The sequence below is a fragment of the Zingiber officinale genome, chromosome 5B (assembly GCF_018446385.1).
Source record: "Zingiber officinale cultivar Zhangliang chromosome 5B, Zo_v1.1, whole genome shotgun sequence".
Classification (NCBI taxonomy): Eukaryota; Viridiplantae; Streptophyta; class Magnoliopsida; order Zingiberales; family Zingiberaceae; genus Zingiber; species Zingiber officinale.
In genome coordinates, this window is record NC_055995.1 from 75119057 (window position 1) to 75138001 (window position 18945).

Consider the following 18945-nt stretch of genomic DNA (forward strand, 5'->3'; position numbering starts at 1 on the left):
TGGTACCATAGTCTGAGTGTGTGTTGAGGAGAGCAGCGAGGTGATATCACATCGATGTAGTCATGCAATAGAGCGTGAGGACTGCATGTGGGTTACCATATGAGATGAGAGTACTGTAGGTGAGGAGAGACCACAGCGGGTGGAGTCATATAGTAGAGTATGAGGACTGTATGTGGGAGCATATAAGGGATGAGAGTGATGTAAAGATGCATAAATCCACCTTAGAAAGATCTATCTAGTCCGCAGCAAACGACTAGCGGTAAAGATATGTCAAATCCGTTTATGGCTAGAGCTTTGCTAAAAAGCCCAAGAGGGTGAATAGGTCCATCATAAAGACCTATCTAGTCCGCAGCAAACGACTCACGGCAAGGATAACATCAAATCCGTTTATAGCTGGGGTTTTGCCAAAAAGCCCAATAGGGTGCATAGGTCCACCGTAAAGACCTATCTAGCTCACAGCAAACGACTCGCGGTAAAGACACGCCAAATCCGTTGACAGCTGGTCACTTGCTCAAAGTGACTTCATGGGTCATTGGCCCATGACACAGGAGAAGATGGATTGAGATTGCTTGGAGTCACTGGAGACTCACAGATACATGGGAGATGCGAGAGACATGGAGAAGATGAGGAGGTGCGGGACACTTGCTTGCAGGAGACACATGACATAGCGTGGACATTGATGATGCGGATACATGAGCAGTTGGATAGAGATAGCAGACAGTGTTAATTGATACCTCAGCTTCAGTATATGGTATTGAGGCTGAGCTTGCACCCAGCATGTGCAGAGGAGACAGGGATAGGTGGTACACGAGTGAGCATATGTACATGACCATAGTTCCCCTTCCAATCTGATACTTCGTCAGACATGACATAAGGAATTCCATGATCACCTTGTATGTTTTGTGCATTTTTGATAATATGTATTTCTCTTTTCATAAAAAAAAAGAGAGGAGAGAAGAGTTATTGCATGTAGACAAGAGAGGAAAATAAAAAAATTAAGTTTTGGTCGCATAAGATCATCCATATCAAATGTCGTATATAGTCGTTCACATAAAGGTGTACAGGATATCATTCTGATTTGTGTGTGTGTATAATTGTGTTATCCTACTCATCCACAGTGAGCGACAACCGTGGACGGTTCTCATAGCATACAATTTTGTTGTTTATATATATATATATATATATATCGAATGTCGCACACTTAGTGCAAACTTTTTTTTTTACTTAATACTATAATCTGAACCCTAAACCTTAAATGCAAAACTCTAAATATCTTCACCACATCCAAACAAAAATTTTAAAACAAATCCGCAATTAACAATATTATATATATATATATATATATATATATATAAGATTTTATTATCCAAGACCTTACCGGGCACACTCCATGCAAACTTCAAATATTTTTTCGATTTGAATATTTTTTATACTTAATATTATAACCCAACCCTTAAAATTTCATTAACATAATCAGGAGCTAAAACAAAATAATATATATATATATATATAATAAATATTTCCTTGAATACAAATTTCAAATATATTATTATACCTGGTAAATGCTTAATTTTTTTTAAAAAAACTTGAACACTATAGTTCAATCGAAAAGTTTAAATCCTAAAATTAAAATCTTAAAATTTTTTAGTTTAAACAATATAACCTAATTAAGAAATCACATTATTATACCCCATAAACATCTAATTTTTATTTTTATTTTTTTTAACTTAAACACTATAACTCAATTACAAAATCTGAACTTAGAGATAAAATCTTAAATTTTTTTATTTTGAACACTATAAACTACTTAAGTAACCTATATATATATGTGATGGAAAAGTTTTGAAGCAATATAAAAATAAGCACAAATAAGATTTTTTATTTGTTTTCAGGTTTATTTGTTTTGAGAGATACATATAAATTATTTTGGATTATTACCTTTCATTGATATTATCTTAAAAAAATACCAAATGATTAACAATAACATAACTACTGGATAAATCAAAACACAATAGCAATACAGATACTAAATATGGCAACCAATGTAACAAATACCAATATATTATTAAAAATACAGAGAACAAATTTTAGAATATTATATTTTAAATTTAACATTTAAAGTATATATATATATATATAAAGAATTTAGATATTGGTTTATCCGCATGCAAATTCATTGACCATTGAAAATTTCCTAGCAAACAACTTTAATTTCTTGACTTACCATGATTAATTTGCCTACAAAAAGAAGACTTAATTTCTCAAATGTTCAAAATTATCATCTTCGCTTCAAGGAAAAAAAACAATTACTTAAAACAAATATTCTAAAGAAAAAATCTCTCAAAACTTTTCCTTCCTATTTCAGAATATACATATATATATAAAAGTCATATATTATATTACAACATTTTAATTTTTTATTATCCTATTTATATTTTTGTATTTATAATTCTAGGTAGTAAAGATGTAATTGGGGAGAAGCAACAAATTTCAGCGCTCAGTAGCAAGTTCCAAACATCAATAACCGAAAGATGAGCGCTTCTCTTTCGTAAACATGCAATGGAAGAGAGAATAATGAAATCATACAACAATAATATAAACGGTAAAGTCCATGACGAGACCAAACGTGACTTCTGAACTCAAATATGCTTACCAGAAGAACACAAGCCCTGACCCGCTTCTTCGTATCACCTGAACAAATTCAAATTGACCAGAATCAAATATCAATCCTTGGATTTGGTGGGTTGTTCCTCGGCTTTGGATTCTGTTGCTGATTTCTCATCTTCTGGATTGGTTGAATCAGCAGCTGATGGAACATCCTTTGCTTCTTTACTATCATCTACCCTCAAATTAAGCAAGAGTTCAGCGGCCTCAGAGGACTCCTTGCTCTCTTCTGCTGAACTATTTTGAAGAGATTCAGTGATGCTTTCGATTGTCTCGATGAAGTTCCTACACTCTGCAGTATAACAGTACATCATGCATCACAAAATAGAATGCAGCATAACAGCAAAAGATTTATCGATGAAAGAACACAGGTGCAAGAAGCGTGAAAATGATATGGTCCTCGATGGTTCCAAAAAAAGCTCACTTACTGGTATAGCTTGTCTTGAAGAATTGGGTAAACACAAAAGTCATGCTAATTGAAAATGGAATTTTATCGTCTGAAGCTATTTGTCATTTCTGCAGAGCAGAATTAGAGAAGTCGGGTTGGACCATGATTAGATTAGTTGGTCCACATGGTAGAGACAAACAAGTTCCCCACTCATTACTGGAAGAACTGATTCTGCAATGTGGCAAGACGCAAACACAAAGCTGGTGACAAAGGGATACATGGGTGGTTATTTGTGCTTTGAAAGAAGAGATGCGGTGTCATTTCAGGGATGAGTTGCTGAGCCTATCTGATTTGCTCAGGGAATGGAAACACTTAATGGAGAATTGGAGCTACAGAGGCTCAGCAAAAAGACAGAGACCTCCTCCTAGAACTAACTAGCACTAGTATTCAAGGATGCTGATGAACCATGAGAGGTGTGGTGTTCAAGGGAAAGTTACAACCTACGAGCAACAGATGAAAAACATGCAAAAGTTTATCTGAATGTAATCATGCAGGTTTTGTGTAGGTGATGTATCGGAGACATGGTTCCTATGATGATTATAATAAAATGAGTGTGTCATTTTAGCACCTGCACATCCTTTTTCAAAAAAAAAAAAAAAAAGGGCTTGCGCTCTGCGTACAAGAACTCCAATGGTGAATGCACTTAGAGAAGTAGACCAAACAGGAGTGCAGAAAATAATTCATTGATTTCTCTTATTTATCTTGAAAAGAGGAGGGAAGGAAGAAATTTAATTTCAACCAATTCTTTATTTCCACTCAAATTTAATTGATAGAAAGTTTCTACAACAAATAGCAGAACATAACACCTACTTGAAAAGATGGTAAATTTAAAACATTGTGAGAAAAAACAGAAAAGTAAAAGAGAGTCAAAAATAAATTACATTCTTCCTTACAGTTATGGTGTATTTACTTGGCAAAAATAAGAGATGGATATAAGAGGGAAAGAAATAAAGCATATGAATAACTCAATTTCTCTTGATTCAATGGAAGACAAGAGGTGCAAGAAAGTCAATCAATACCTACATCGGATTCCCACCCTTATCTAAATTCTTTCATTTCATCTTGGGAAAATTGGAGCAAAAGGAAATTTGAGCCTAACAAAAATAGAATATCAAGTGACATTATTTTCCCTTAATGTAAACTACTTTCTCTTCTACTTCCAGACCTTATGTAAAACACACAATTAAACTACTTCCTTCAGTCTTACTTATCTTCACTCTTACCTCTTACCTCACTCAAGTAAACAAGGGTACAACAACAGTAGCTCTCAGGAAGTAACTATGTGAAGCTGCAGATAAAAATTTGCAACACTAGACTATGTATACGCACACTGAATTAGCACATGGCATGTGATGATTAATAATAAGGTTTAGCAATGGAAAGAAGTTCAAAAGTAGCCAGGATTGTGAAATCATAAAGGTCGGTAAATAGAGTCAAGCATGCCTAAAATTAAACAGGAAATAGGCATGTAGGGTAGTAAACAAGCAATATATGTGATATATATGTTCCGAGTCAATTAACTTAAAGCAATTGGCAGGTATTCAGTTTTCAAATCATTAGGAATTTAAGTAAGTGTCATGCTAAAAATTCATGCCAAGTGACAACTACAGCCACTTTTCACGATAAGGCGTCAATTTTTGTCTCTTTTTAGAAAAAGAAAAATCAAGCTTGAGCTCTAAGCTAAATAATTTGAGATGCTAAATTTAGTAAGTTAAAGCCAACAGTACAAAGCTCAGTCAGACTAGAAAATGGCTACTTTTTCTTAGACGAAATGTATCTGACATTAACAATGCATAAAAAGCTAAAAAAAAGCTTAATACTAACCCTGGGTTATTCGTATTACCAAAATAAAATGCAGCTGATAGATGAACTACGTAAATCATATATATATGTGCAAGTATGGATATAGTGGAAGTGTTTTGATTAAGATTCAATAGCTTCAACCAGTTAAAGTTTAATCACCCAGTCCAACTTGTATGAAACACATAACTACTGGATAGAGAAAAGATAAAGTGCTCACTTTCTACAGAGCCAAAGCGGATACAGAACATCTCCTCCTTCAATTCCCCATCAGCAAAATCCGCAGCATGCCACACACATGACTTATCATTCCCCGCATGCTCCTGAATCTTCATCGATGGAAGAACTAAAGTAGAAGGGAAAAAGGAAATCACAGATCCAGCGCCACAAGGACGAAAAAACCAAACCCACGAAGAATCGGTCACTCGCCTAGATGGTTGGCGCAGATCTTGAGTGTCTTGGCCTGGCGCATCACCAAACGAACCTTTTTGGTCTTCTGGTGCTTCAAAAGCTTCAAATTACCCGTGCCCCTCTCTTTCCACTGGTTCCCTTCCTTGTCGAACCGATAAAGCTTCGACTTCCTGACGACAAACCAGATGATCAGAACTCGAGATCTAGAAAGAAAGTACGAGAACGCTTAGACGGAAGAAAGGTCTCACAGATCGAGCAGGACGTCCTCATCCTCCTCGCCGGTGGTGACGGTGACCTCCGAGAGGGCCACGATGGGGGTGATCTGAGCTCCGGTATCTTCATCCTCGCCGGCAGCGGTCTCCGCTGCCTCGTCATCGCGGTTGGGGTTAGTGCTGGCCATGGAATTCGAATCGGAATGGCAGGAACCAGAAAGTAAACCGGATTCAGATGAGAAAACTGAAGACTGAAGAGGACGGTGTTAGGGCATGGTTTTATATAGCTGGAGCCTGGAAGTGTTGGAGGAACAAAGTCGCATGGATTTCTATGCGGACTTGTATGTGACTTTTAAAATATTTAATTCAGCGATCATGATGTGATGACTCGCACAATTGTAGACGGACGGTAGAAGATAGCGAAAGCTATATTCAATTCAAAGGATGAAAACAATATTTTCTTATATTATATTTTTAAAATATAACTTTATTATTTTTATCTATTGACTAAAAATATTTCTAGTGAAACCAATGAAAAGTATGTTAAATATCTAACATCAATAATACATTTAATCACATAACTATTCATGTTGTCTGCGTAACTGCGTTACAAACCAGCACAGCAGGAATAAGCAAGAACGCATGAATTAAAAGAAGATAAATTTTATTTTTCCATTGTCTTTGAGTGGTCTATATCTACCATGATACGCGGAGAAGCATTTGGCACCTGCGAGGGGAAAAAAAATATTATTCATCATTATTCATTTTATTAAAAAAAGAAGAATTATTTTTTGATGATTTATGGTCAGCGCATTACATTTATTTTCATCAACAAATATTTCAAAATGTTGAAATATTTATGACAGAGAACTGTCTCACGTTGTGGGATGGGGAGACACCTTGCCTCGATTAAAGAATTATGATGGTGATCACAAAAACAATGCTAAATGAATTATGTAAGCATCTTGAATGAGCAGAAACAATTCAAAAGAATGCAAAAGAAAACTTAAAAGAAATATTGAAGAACTTTCTTTCTTTCTGTAATCAAATCAAAGAAAATCAAATTCCAATCTAAATGGAAGGCTGCTACTTTCATGTGAATGAACTATACATACTAAGGGGGTGCTTGGTTTGGGTAAGGGAAACGGAATAAGAATAGGAATAATTGTCAATAATAATGAAATGGGAATGATTCCCATACCACCCATTCCTATGTTTAGAGGAATGAATCCGTGAGACCCACCATCATTTCCCCAAACCAAACACCATGTTTCATTCCATTCCCATTCCAATTCCATTTAACAGACAAGATAGATAAACCATATATTATCTTGAACATCGCTATCAGCTTATTTCATGCAATATCTTCGAAATCGAGCTAGCAAAAGTTTACTGAGGCGCTAAATGCAATGAATAGCTACCAGTGTGGTAAGTCCTCTCTAATTTGTAAGATAGTAGTAGAATCAAGAACAGTTTAAAGGTCTGCATTTAGAAACTGAAACTGAAGGCAAGTTGTTATCAGCTTCATAAGAAAATTAATCAAGCAACAAATATATATCATCACCACCAAAATATACTTGTCCTCGATTAACTTCTACGCAAAGTCTACACCACTACTAACAAGCAGTGAATGTATAATGAATATATGATAGCAAAAAAGATGATCCTTGACGTTTTTAGTTGAGTAGCCGTCTAGGTAAATATAACAGTTCAAACTATTTCCCTGCTACAAATCATCACATCCACAAGAAACCACCGATCCAACTACTGAAGGGGAAAAAATCCTTTATCTCCTACTCGATTTACTATGACTACATTTCTTTGTAATGCATAATTCACCGTTGATATGTTGATATCTTTTTATTGTCCTTTGAACCAAACAAAGAAAGGGGTGTATCTGGACAGAATGTATGAACAGAATGCATTGCAAACATTAATGTGGTACCTGGATTATTCACTTCAGATGCGACTTATATCACGACCAAACACGAAAGTAGTAAGCCAGTTTATTGCAACATAGAATCTATTCCTCCAACTTATTACACGAGTCAAATATGCCGATCGCCAGATGAACCAGCTAATAAATCCCGTAAGAGAAAGTCCCTTAGCCTCCTGAGGCAGTTATGCAATGGTTTAAAATTTCATGACAAGTGACAATTGAGATAATAGTAAGCAGCAGGATAAGTTGGGAGCTACCTTGCTTTGCCTGAGATCTACAAGAGCTTTGTATCTTCCAACAGTTGCCATGCTTCCTAGATGCCTATAGACGAAAGGATCACCTAATTGTATATTAGCTGCAGCATTTGCATAGCCTCCACCAGCTTTAGCAATTTGGTTCAACAAGCTAGCTAGATATTTTCCCTGCCTTTCAGCTACCTGTTTCCATATGTTATTGTATGTGTTATCTCATGTAACACATAAATAAAACTTAAAAAAAAAAACTTGTAAAATATACAAGAAATATGAAAAGAACTTAATTAACATTATAAATGTGATGGCTTAGGACATTTAGGCTTCAAAAGTAGATAGGATAAAAGTTAATAAGTATACACTTTATTTACTTATATCAACAAATAACATTGCTCATATGCTACAATATGGCATACCAGGTCATTGTTTTAAACATTAATTAAGTAAAATATAAATGAATGCCTTTACAATTGCTTTACCAATATTGAGAAAACATGCCAGTTACTCGTTGAAGAGGCCAAAATCAAGCGGTATTATCTGTACTAATAATGGCATTGGATTCCACATGATTAATTGTTATATCTAGGGATGTAAATGAACCAAACGGTTCGCGAGTTATTCGGAGCTCGGTTCGATAAAAAGCTCGTTCGAGTTCGTTCGTTTATCTTATCGAGCCAAGCTCGAGCTCGATTTTGAGCTCGACAGTTTTATCGAGCCGAGCTCGAGCTTAAGGATATTCGGCTCGTGAGCTCGCGAACATGTTCGTTTGTAGGCTCACGAGCCAAAAAAACGAGCCTTAAAACGAGCCTTAAATCGAGCCAAAAAAACGAGCTCTAAAACGAGTCAAAAAATGAGTTCTAAAACGAACCTTAAAACGAGCCAAAAAAATGAGTTCTAAAATGAGCCCGAAAACGAGCCCGATCTCGTTTAACGAATTAGGCTCGTTAACTATGATAATCGAACTAATAACGAGCCGAGCTCGAACTGTTCGCAAGCTTGATAATTTCAAAACGAGCCGAGCTCAAGCCTTGTAATAAAAGTTCGATTCAAGCTCGAGCCGAGCTCGAGCCCGAATATAATTTAAACGAGCCGAGCTCGAGCCTAATACTGTTTGGCTCGGTTCGGCTCGTTTACATCCCTAGTCATATCAACCTTTCTCCAAAAAGATCTTGTTATATTAACAAACTTATTATGACTTGCAATGAAGTTTGGTTTCATTCATCACACCAAATAAATTCATAATACTAATAACAAAATATCTGATTCTAAATACAGTTTTATGTCCTTAATAGCAGCTGTGACTTGCACACTAGAAGCAGAGCCAAACATCAGAAAGACATGAACAGCACAAGGGAAAGTAGTGCAGAAGCTTCTAACCTGTGCCAAGGCTGGTAGTGTTGGTTTTCCTGTATTTTCAAGGAACCCACTACAGTCACCTATGGCAAACACATCCTGTACAGAAGGAACACGTAACCAGTCATCAACGCCAATCCTGGAAAATATTAAATTAGCTGACCCATGTAAGTTTCACCTCTGAACAAAGCCAGAAAAGTTGCAGGTGCATAGTTCAAATGTCCAGTATTCGCAGCATGGAATTAAATTCAACTATTGCTTGATGATCTTCAAAAAACCAAGATTTGGATAGGAAAAAGACTACCTTCCCCCAGGGGACTTTGGGAGCTCTAAAGATTGAATGAATGAAGAAGGGCCAACACCAGTAGACCATACAAGAAGCCCATATGGAACTTCTGTTCCATCATTAAGAATAACTTTTTCAGGTCGAACATCTTTTACAATCCCACGCATAAGGCGAACTCCTGACTGAGAAGATGTACAATACATAGTCAAATCACTAAAAATGATGACCTTCTGTGAGTTCCAGAGAACTGAAATTATGAATAATGTTAAACATGGGACAAATAGTAGAGCACAACATCGCTAAAAAATGTTGTCTGTGGAATCACAAGACCTGAACCTTCAACTTATACGTATAAAAATTTGTGATAACAGGTTAGCTACCTCAAAAGAAGGGCATAAAAGGATATGCAAGTAACACAATAATGTCAAGCATGGTTACAAGCACAATTAAAACGAGATGTTTAGAAAAATTATCAGTAACTCTTACAAAAGGTGATGCTTTCCTGAATAATTTGTTTGTACTTAAGGATGCATAGGATGGCCTCTGGTCTACAACAAATGGACGAGGCAAACAACTTAACAAAAAATAGGAATCATAATTGAGCTTTTAGTCACCTTAGTTAACTGCTTCGTGGCATATTGTCGGAGCCGAACATCAAATGATGACAATATCTCATTAGCCTAACACCACCAAAAGAAAAAAAAAAAATCCAAATATTAGATAGTAAACTGTGTGGTCTTCCACTTTTTATGGTGGTATGTTCTCTTCCAGGAACAACACCAATCAAGCACTTGGATACCCAACAATCTAAATCAGAAATGAGAAAGCTGATAAAAGCGGAAAGATACCTCAATCAGGGTAACATGGATGTAGTCTTTAACATGTGAATAGCGTTCATGGACATCTTTAATGATGAAATCACTTAGTTCACCACTGAACTCAACACCTGTAGGGCCTCCTCCAATTACAACACAGTGCAATAGTCTCTTTTTTTCATCCTCTGATATGCCTGTTATAAAATGTCTGATATATTAAAGATGACTATGGAAACTTTCAGGTGCTGGGAAAAAAATTACACAGAACTTATTAAGAAATAGTTTCTAGACTGAAGGAGACGAGAGTATGCTAAGATAATAAATAATCTTAAAATCTGTATGAAGCAAGCTTCAAGAGTATTTCAATAATTCAATCAACATTATATATACATTCCCGCTACATGAAGCCTGCCTTATTTGCAGCAATGAAAATATATATCTTATCACCCATGTACAATTAAGGTAATCAAAGAAAATGGAAAGAAGCAATTACAAAAGCAAGTCTATTCTTAACAATTTGGGTTATTTACTTCTTTTTTTTAATGAAAAATTATCAAGTGCATCTTCAGATGTTCATGCTCTAGAATCTAAAATATGTTCTCTTGCTGATCTAGAAAAACAATGTGTTATGGATTACCAGTGGTAAAATTCCAAAATTATTTTGACATGATGAAACTATTGATGGTTTTATTGCAAAATTGATTGTGCATGCATTTATCAAGTGTATATACGTGAGAAGCTGTTTCCTGAAGGTATCATCCCACTTATCCAGTCATAACCACCTACCTTTGCTAAGAAGCAAGAAACCCACTATTTTAGAGGGGTTCTTGCTATTTAAACCGTCATCACGTCTTTTATTTTATTTTTTTTTGAGGGGTCCAAATCAGGGGGATTGATCCCTTGACACATGGATTTTGTCTGGATGTCTAACTGCTCAAGAAACAATTGGTGGAAGGTCTTATTGACTATGCGTGCCTAGAAAAGTTGCAAGTGGCAATTCACTTCTCCAAGGCATATGCCACTTCATTTAATAGACTGTTATCATGCTATTGTTTTTCACGATAAAGGGCATTTTTCTTTTTCTGTACACAAATTCAAAATTGCAAGTTCTGTGTCATGGCCTATAAATTTCAATAGAGATGTTTGACATTTGTACATCTTTGTTTTTAGACTAGGAAAAGCAACATCAGAAACATTTTAAGATTTTAAGGGATTGATTGCTACAAATCTATAATTAACATACCAGGTACATCAGAGAGCATTAAATTGAGGAGAAGTCTTCTACGAATCTCTTGGGCATGATGAACTTCCCGCAGGAAGATTGCATGCTCTTTTACACCATGTATACCAAAAGTTGAGGCCTCTGCTCCAGCCGCAATAATCAATTTGTCATATGATAACTTAAACTTCCATGGTTCTTTAGCATTTTCTAAACCTTCTTGATCCATGACAACCTCACAGTGTACCTTATGAATGCCAAAGAGAAAATGACAGCTTAGTATTTTTTTGGTATTATTACCTTCCTGTATAAAACACTATTTGTCAGTGTCCTAATCTTTCATGGAAAAGGTATCTATGGTATGCCAAGAGTTGAATTAGAACATATACAATTATTTCCATCTAATATGTTAACGGTAAAAGGCTTAGTAAATAACTTAAAAGGAACAAAACCCAAAAAGGTTAAAATTTAAATCTTCTTTCATCCCTTTTCCTTTTAGTGTTTATCCCTGTGAGTATGATTATTATCTGTTGCACTCAAAAACCAAAGAACAATTCCAACCAAAAAAATATAGAAAGAGAAATTTGCCTTTTGCTTCATTTTAAACAATGCACAAAAAAAAACATATTGAATCATGAAAAACTCTCGTATAGTATATTATTTTCTACCACCTACACTCCAATTGGTGCTCATGTTTCCCTGATTTATCTGAGTTACCTTCCTTGGAAAAGCAACATATACTAGCAAAAAATTCCAAAATGATCTCGAAGGTTGCATTTCCTAGAAGAGAAAAGAGGAAGAGAAAAAAATCCGGAGAATAAAAGAAAAAAAAAATTAAACTTTCATCATTTTTTGGAAGCAAAGGGTAATAGGAAAGCGAATAATTTTGTCCACTTCTCTATCATAACAAATTCGTCTAAATCAGATGAAAAATCATCTAATCTGCACCAAAGTTCCTAATATTCATGCTTAAAGGAGTTATGAGCCTTTCCACTGTCATCATAATTGTCTTCCTCTGATTTTACTTTGTACTTCTTCCAATTTTCTTTTCTACAAAATGAAGAAATTCTCTTTCCTTTTTATCTTTTCTGTATATTCATTTCTAACTCACCATTCTTCTCAGCCTATCAGTAGTAGTAGTAATCATTATTCAAGATGTCAAAAAAAAAAAAAAAAAAAAAAGACAATTCTTTGAATGTCGACAGTTTTCTGAACTGAAAATTATCAAGCATCTAATTGTTGCATTAAAACAATTCCACTAACAAAAACTCAAAAAAAAAAAAAAAAATCATCTTCAGGTTTCTTGCAAAGTATCGTTTTAATAAGCAGATGGGTTATTTCCCGGTTCATATTGTTAACATTCCCACCAAACAAAGATCTACAATCTTCGATTAGCATTACAAGCTCACATCAGCAAGAGAAGGGAAACACACCGTGTGCGCATGAGGATCAACAGCCGTGCAGCGAGCAAGGAAGAAGTACGAACCCGGGGCTGTTGAGATCGCGGGCTGGATGCGGCCGATGGGCTCAGCGACGGAGCGGAACTCGAGCGTGCCGACGCAAGTTGAGGCGAGAAGCGGGGTAAAGACCATGTGGTTCCTTGGGGAGACACAAACGATGTCGTAGAGGCGGGCATCAACGCCCTTCATCAACCGGCATCCGGCCCACCCGGTTCCGAGCACCACCAACCTCGGCTTGTCCAGCCCGGGCCTCGTAGGACCAAGGCCAGCATAGCCGTTCGAGGTGGAAGCACCGGAGCAGAATCCGGAAAACCTAGTGGTGGCGGAGAAGGAGGAAGGGGATCGATCGGGCGGAATCCCAGAGGAGAAAGATGAAGTGAAGCGGGATAGGCGAGAGAGAGATCGAAGCCAAGCCATTAGCGAGCGTATCAAATTGGGGACGGAGAAGATCGGATTTGATTTGAAAGGAGGCGAGGGAGGGGGCGGCGGCGGTGGCACCACCTTCGCCGCAAGGTGGCGGGGATGTAGCACTACCACTCTACCAGCCAGACACCGGAGGAACCGAAGCGGCGAGACGATCTGACGCTTGAAAATAGGTATGAAAGCTAAAACTGAAAGTGAAAATATGTACAGGAAAAATGGTTTTGAAGTTTAAATAATTCTAAAAATACAAAAATATTTTTTATTCTGATATAATTATAAAAGTTAATTAATTTATAAATATTATATATAATTATCTAGAAGGATATCATCATTGTCGGCAAGTTTGACCCAAAAAAAAACATACTGTCATAAATAAAAAATCATAATTTTTTTATGGAGTTCAGTAATAACATTTATATGTTTAGGTATGTGTAACAATTTTCTTAAAATAAAAAATAAAAATAAACTATAATTTTTCAAGAAACGGCTGCAAGATTTGTAATCTATGAGAACTATTAAAAGATATAATTTTTATAAAACTATACAATTTTTTTTTAAAAAATATCATAATTAATAGGGTCAAAATGGTACACTTTTTAAAAATTTAGATGGAAAATATTTTATTTTTAAAAAAGCAAAATGTAAATTTTTTTTATAATTTTGATGACAAATAATTATATAATATATAGTGTATCATCATGCAGTAATTTTGCTTAAAAGTGTTATATGGCTATATAACATTTTCACTAAAATTATTATCCCACTAATTTTTAGTGTTTTGATCATTTTTAAAATATTCAAGAAAATTATTAATATTTTTTTTAATTTTATTAGATAAATTAAAATCATATTTATATAGAATTTAATATTTTTATTTAAAATAAATAATATACTAATATTAGCCTGTGTCCATTTCTTACTCTTTCAACTTCACTTTAATGATGTTTTTAAAGTGTATTTATTTAAATAAAAATAATCATCTACCATTTTTAACAAAAGTGGGGGATGCAGGGGTATTTGTCAGATATCCCACGATTAAAAGGGTCAATAATTAAATCAGAATAATATACGGGATTAATCAAGGTTGACTCTAAGCTACGCTCGATAGTCAGCTCTTAGTTACTCTTGACTCCCGACTATACTAAGTAACTGACTCTCATCTACTCTCGACTCTTAACTTCCGGCTATGCTCGATCGCCGACTCCCAGCTACTCCTGACTCCTGTCTATACTCGGTGTCTGACTCTCAGTTACTCCCAATTTCTGACTCCTAATTATGTGGCTGATTCCCAGCTACTCTCGACTCCTGACTATGCTCAGTGATTGAGTCCCAACTACTACTCTCGGCTACGCTTAGTGGCCGACTCCTAGCTACTCTTGTCACGCCCCATGTAGTCTCTGTCAGAAGAAATTTCGGCAGCATCTCCCCTGTACGGCGGACAATATGAATCTCAGTATATATATATCTCTACCTCGGCCACACTCGGCCGGAACAATACACACAAATAGTAAACAATCCACGCAGTTATATTCAACATTTCTACACAGATATAATATGAACAATCCACGCAGTTATATAAAGAAAAGATGATATAGAAATTAACGAAGATATACGTACACATCCTACTCCACTACAACGAAGAAACGAAATCCACGAAGTAATGAAATATTCGCAGCGGAAAACAAAAGTAGTAAACCCAATGTGCGTCATAAAGTCCACAATACAAACTCACATCACAAGTATACGTATAAAAGCGAATACAAAAAACGATATCTAGAAATCCTCGCGACCAAGGGGCTAGCGACTGGAATCTCTCCTGACGGCCTCAACCTGAAAAGTAGTAACAACGGGGTGAGTTCAAAGAACTCAGCAGGTAATCCAATAGATATGTACAGCAACATATAACTACTAGCAATATCCTAAGGTACAGTCTCCTAAACCATAGGATCTATAGTACAGTTTCCTAACAGTACAATGTACGGTACAGTCTCCTAACAGTATAACAGATATGCATAGCTGAAATAAACTATAATAACCAACAATAGGCATAAAGTACAGTCTATAGCAAGAATAATAAGAAGATGCATAACTGAAATAAACTGTACTCACCTGCGAGGCTTGGGCGAATGACTGTAGACATACACAGATAAAGATAGTCAGAGCAAATACACATGTATCCTGTATGCATGTCAATCATATGCAGTCACCCAAGTGCACCATCCAATATGTAACAATCACAATAAATGCAATTTGTGCATATGATGCAATATGACATGGTCACCCCTGACGCCAGTCAGCATCTCATACACAATGGTGAGACCGCGTGGGTAGGGCTGTGACACCGTGCACTCTGCCGTCACTACCCCTGAAGAGTGACCGAGTGGACGGGATGCACCGGAGTACACCTATCCTCCAACCTCAACTATAGGAGGGAGCGCAATGCTCTCATCTCCCGGTACACAATGACGGGGAGGGACCCCGGTGTGCTACCACGCTGCCTATCACACTACCCATGAGTGGAGCCTCCAGCGGAGCACCACCGGGCAACCTACACACCCTGTGTGTTGTGCCACTACCCATGCAGTGGTCACGTGGTGCGCAAGTCAATGTAGCCGGCCGACGAGCTCAACAATAATGGAGTCGTCAATCGCCCAGCATGCAATCATGCGATATGGTGCATGCGGCTACAATATGTCATACCTGAACATATCCTCCATATGTGTAGATGCCAAACAGACAAACACATATATAACGATGATAATAAACAGCATAAATCCAAAGACATCACATATAACAATGATGTAAGTATCATGAATCCAAGAGCATGTATCACACATGTAAAGCAACTAATCCAGTAGAGTAGAGCACTATAGATATGCATCTCTATGAACATATATACGCATGGCAAGAGATATAATATCCAATCCTGAAGTAAAGCAACTAGCAGATGAAGCATGTGTTGGAACCCCATGGTTGTTTTGGTATGATTAACAAGTTGAGTTAGGTCTTGCGTTGTTTCTAACCTTGTGTCTAAGTGTGCAGGAGCTTAGGAGCACAGGTACTCGAGCGGAAGACGCAGCTAGTGAGAAGGACGGCACGCTGTGCGTCTGAGGGACGAGGTGCTGCGGAAGAGTACACCGGCGGACGAGAAGGAAGTGCGCTCGGTGGTTCCGAGGTACGAAAGCCGGAGCGGAAGATTGCTCGGGGAGCAAGAGACGCAGCTAGCGCGAAGGTCGGCACGGGGTGCGACCGAGGGACGAAGTCTGCGGATGAGTACCCTGGTGGACGAGAAGGAACACGCGGCAATTCCGAGGGACGAGAAGCCGGAGGGAAGCACGCTCGAGAAGACCAGAAGATGGGTTCGGGTGAGCCCTATTCCGGAAGGCCGAGATCACCCAAGCTAGCGGAGCCGGAGCGAACAGACCCGGACCAAGACGAGCCGAACTGAGACGAGTTGAACCGGAGTCGAAAAGTCAACTTATGTTGACCTTAGGGCTCCGGGCGCCCGGAACCGACCGGGGCGCCCGGAACTCTTCCGGGCGTCCGGAATCGACTTTTTCAACAGGATCGAGTTTTGACTCGATCCAACCGTTGGGGGATAAAATTTATCCCCCCCAGGGCGCCCGGAACCCTTCCAGGCGCCCCGACCAAGGCTATAAATATAGCCTTGGTCCAGAAGCTTTTCAACAATTCAGAACTCACGCTTTTCTTTCAAACACTTGTACGCTTTCTGTAGTTAGCTTCTATTGTGCGCTTCAACTTTGTAAGAGGCTTCTCCGCCTGAAGGAGAAATTCTAGTGCGATCATCTTTCTTGGATTAACAACCTTCCCGGTTGTAACCAAGTCAAAACCTGGTGCCTAGTTTTCTGTTCTGATCTTAGTTTATTGCTTTGATTATTTTTACAAGTGTCAGTTTAAGAGTTTGAGAAAGGTTGGTTTGTGTTTTGATTTCTGCAGGGCTATTCAACCCCCCCCCTTCTAGCCGGCCCAACGGTCCTACAAGTGGTATCAGAGCCGAGACGCTTCAGGAGGACTAACCGCCGAACGAAGCAACGCGATGGCCGGACCAAGCATCCACCCGCCGAAATATGAAGGGGACTTCGCTACCTGGAAAAAACTGATGCAGGTATTTCTTACTACAGATATTGAATTATTTTTAACAATGAAATTTGGCTTTGAAGCTCCAGAGGACAAGGAAATAGATAAATGGATAAAAAAGGAGCAGGCCGACTTCGTGGCGAACGGTAAAGCAGAGTACCATCTGCTAAGTGTCCTTCCGCCTCAAGAAGTCAACAGGATCGGTAAATATAACTCCGCAAAGAAACTTTGGGAGAAGTTCCTCGAGCTGCATGAAGGTACGTAAGCTCGCTAGACGAGATCGTCAGAATCACTCACCACTGCGACTTGGGAAGACAGTCGTACATCTGCACTCTAGAATAAAAGAAATCATCACCAGACTCACGAATCTCAAAGAAGAGGTAAGTAACCGAGATTCGCTCAGGTACGCTTTAAATTCCTTCCCTAGAAATTCAAAATGGGCATCACTAGTAGATGCATTTTACATTTCTAAAGATTTAGAAAAGACTTCATTAGAAGAATTCTTTTCAACATTTGAAGTGCATGAGTCAAGATGTGCAGGAATGAAGGAGCCTAAAAATAATGTCGCCCTCAAAGCCTCGAGAGACGAACCAGAATCTGAATCCTCTCTCGACGATGAGGAAATGGTAATGATGGTAAGAAGATTCAAGAACCTTTGTAAATCCAGATCTACTAACTATCCGCAGGGAAAGAAGAGAAGAACGATCCGCTGCTACCACTGCGACGAAGAAGGGCATGTCAAGGACAACTGCCCCAAGCTGAAGAACAAGGACAAGGAGAAGGGTAAGAAGCCTATCCAGAAGCGAAAAGCCCTAAAGGCGACGTGGGACGATACGTCGTCGGAGTCGAAAGTTGAGGCATTCTCCGGACTTGCTCTAATGGCAAGTCATCAAGACGAAGACTGCGAGTCGACCTCTTCCGAAATGAGCATTGAGAGCATCGATGAAGGGGGAGCTTCGTCAGAAGAAAGCAGCAGTTCAGGGGGAGATACGGACAACGAACTCGACAAGGTAAGTCAGGTACGTTCTCTTCCTCCGGATAAACTTTATAAATTTGTTAAGTTATTAACTAAAGACTGCTGTAAATTAGAAAGAGAAATAAAAAATTTAAAAATAATTTTAGCTAAATCCTGCCCTCTAGAAGAATTAGATAAATCAAATTTGGAAATGAAAAATTGAAACTTGAAAATAATGATTTGAAAATTCAAGTAGATAATTTGAAAAATTATGCTTGTTCATCTAATTCTAGAAAAATAAAAAATTTAAATTGGTATTATAGATATCACCCGGGACAAATTAAGAATATCTCTAGAAAATATGTCCCTAAGAAATTTTTAATTAATCCAGTAGGCTGGAACCTTTATTGGGTTCCTAAATCTTGCCTAATCTAAATTTTATAATTAAAATTAAACAAAGAATTTCTTTATGAGGTTTTGTTAAGGAAGTGGTTGTTGCTCCAATAACCAAGAAGGCCTAGTGCCTCGCCACGACCTGGAAGCCAAAATATTGAAATAAATGTTTAATTAACTTACTAATAAAGCATTAATACAAGAATTAATTAGTGCTT

The 18945-nt window shown here is 37.6% G+C and overlaps 2 protein-coding genes across 2 annotated transcripts; both read right to left on the minus strand.

Moving 5' to 3' along the window:
- Positions 1–2488: 2488 nt before the first annotated feature.
- LOC121984551 (ran-binding protein 1 homolog c-like) lies at positions 2489–5807 on the minus strand. The gene is made up of 4 exons (XM_042537527.1): positions 5572–5807; positions 5342–5493; positions 5133–5258; positions 2489–2956 (listed from the first exon to the last, which is right to left on the minus strand). The coding sequence occupies exons 1-4, from the start codon at positions 5721–5723 to the stop codon at positions 2724–2726; spliced, it is 663 nt and encodes a 220-aa protein (XP_042393461.1). The 5' UTR covers positions 5724–5807; the 3' UTR covers positions 2489–2723.
- A 221-nt stretch (positions 5808–6028) lies between these two features.
- Positions 6029–13476, minus strand: LOC121984550 (internal alternative NAD(P)H-ubiquinone oxidoreductase A2, mitochondrial-like). The gene is made up of 9 exons (XM_042537526.1): positions 12832–13476; positions 11423–11645; positions 10213–10373; positions 9979–10044; positions 9383–9546; positions 9103–9217; positions 7732–7911; positions 7481–7647; positions 6029–6262 (listed from the first exon to the last, which is right to left on the minus strand). The coding sequence occupies exons 1-8, from the start codon at positions 13273–13275 to the stop codon at positions 7495–7497; spliced, it is 1506 nt and encodes a 501-aa protein (XP_042393460.1). The 5' UTR covers positions 13276–13476; the 3' UTR covers positions 6029–6262; positions 7481–7494.
- Positions 13477–18945: the final 5469 nt, after the last annotated feature.

Bases quoted from the DNA above. Each gene is read 5' to 3' on its own strand.
- LOC121984551 (XM_042537527.1), bottom strand. From the start codon at position 5,723: ATGGCCAGCACTAACCCCAACCGCGATGACGAGGCAGCGGAGACCGCT. The intron at 5,494-5,571 runs GTGAGACCTTTC...GTTTGTCGTCAG, and splicing joins GAGGACGTCCTGCTCGATCT to GAAGTCGAAGCTTTATCGGT. The intron at 5,259-5,341 runs GCGAGTGACCGA...CTTCTACTTTAG, and splicing joins GATCTGCGCCAACCATCTAG to TTCTTCCATCGATGAAGATT.
- LOC121984550 (XM_042537526.1), bottom strand. From the start codon at position 13,275: ATGGCTTGGCTTCGATCTCTCTCTCGCCTATCCCGCTTCACTTCATCT. The intron at 9,218-9,382 runs GTAGTCTTTTTC...AATATTTTCCAG, and splicing joins CCAAAGTCCCCTGGGGGAAG to GATTGGCGTTGATGACTGGT. The intron at 7,648-7,731 runs GTAGCTCCCAAC...TAACTGCCTCAG, and splicing joins TAGATCTCAGGCAAAGCAAG to GAGGCTAAGGGACTTTCTCT.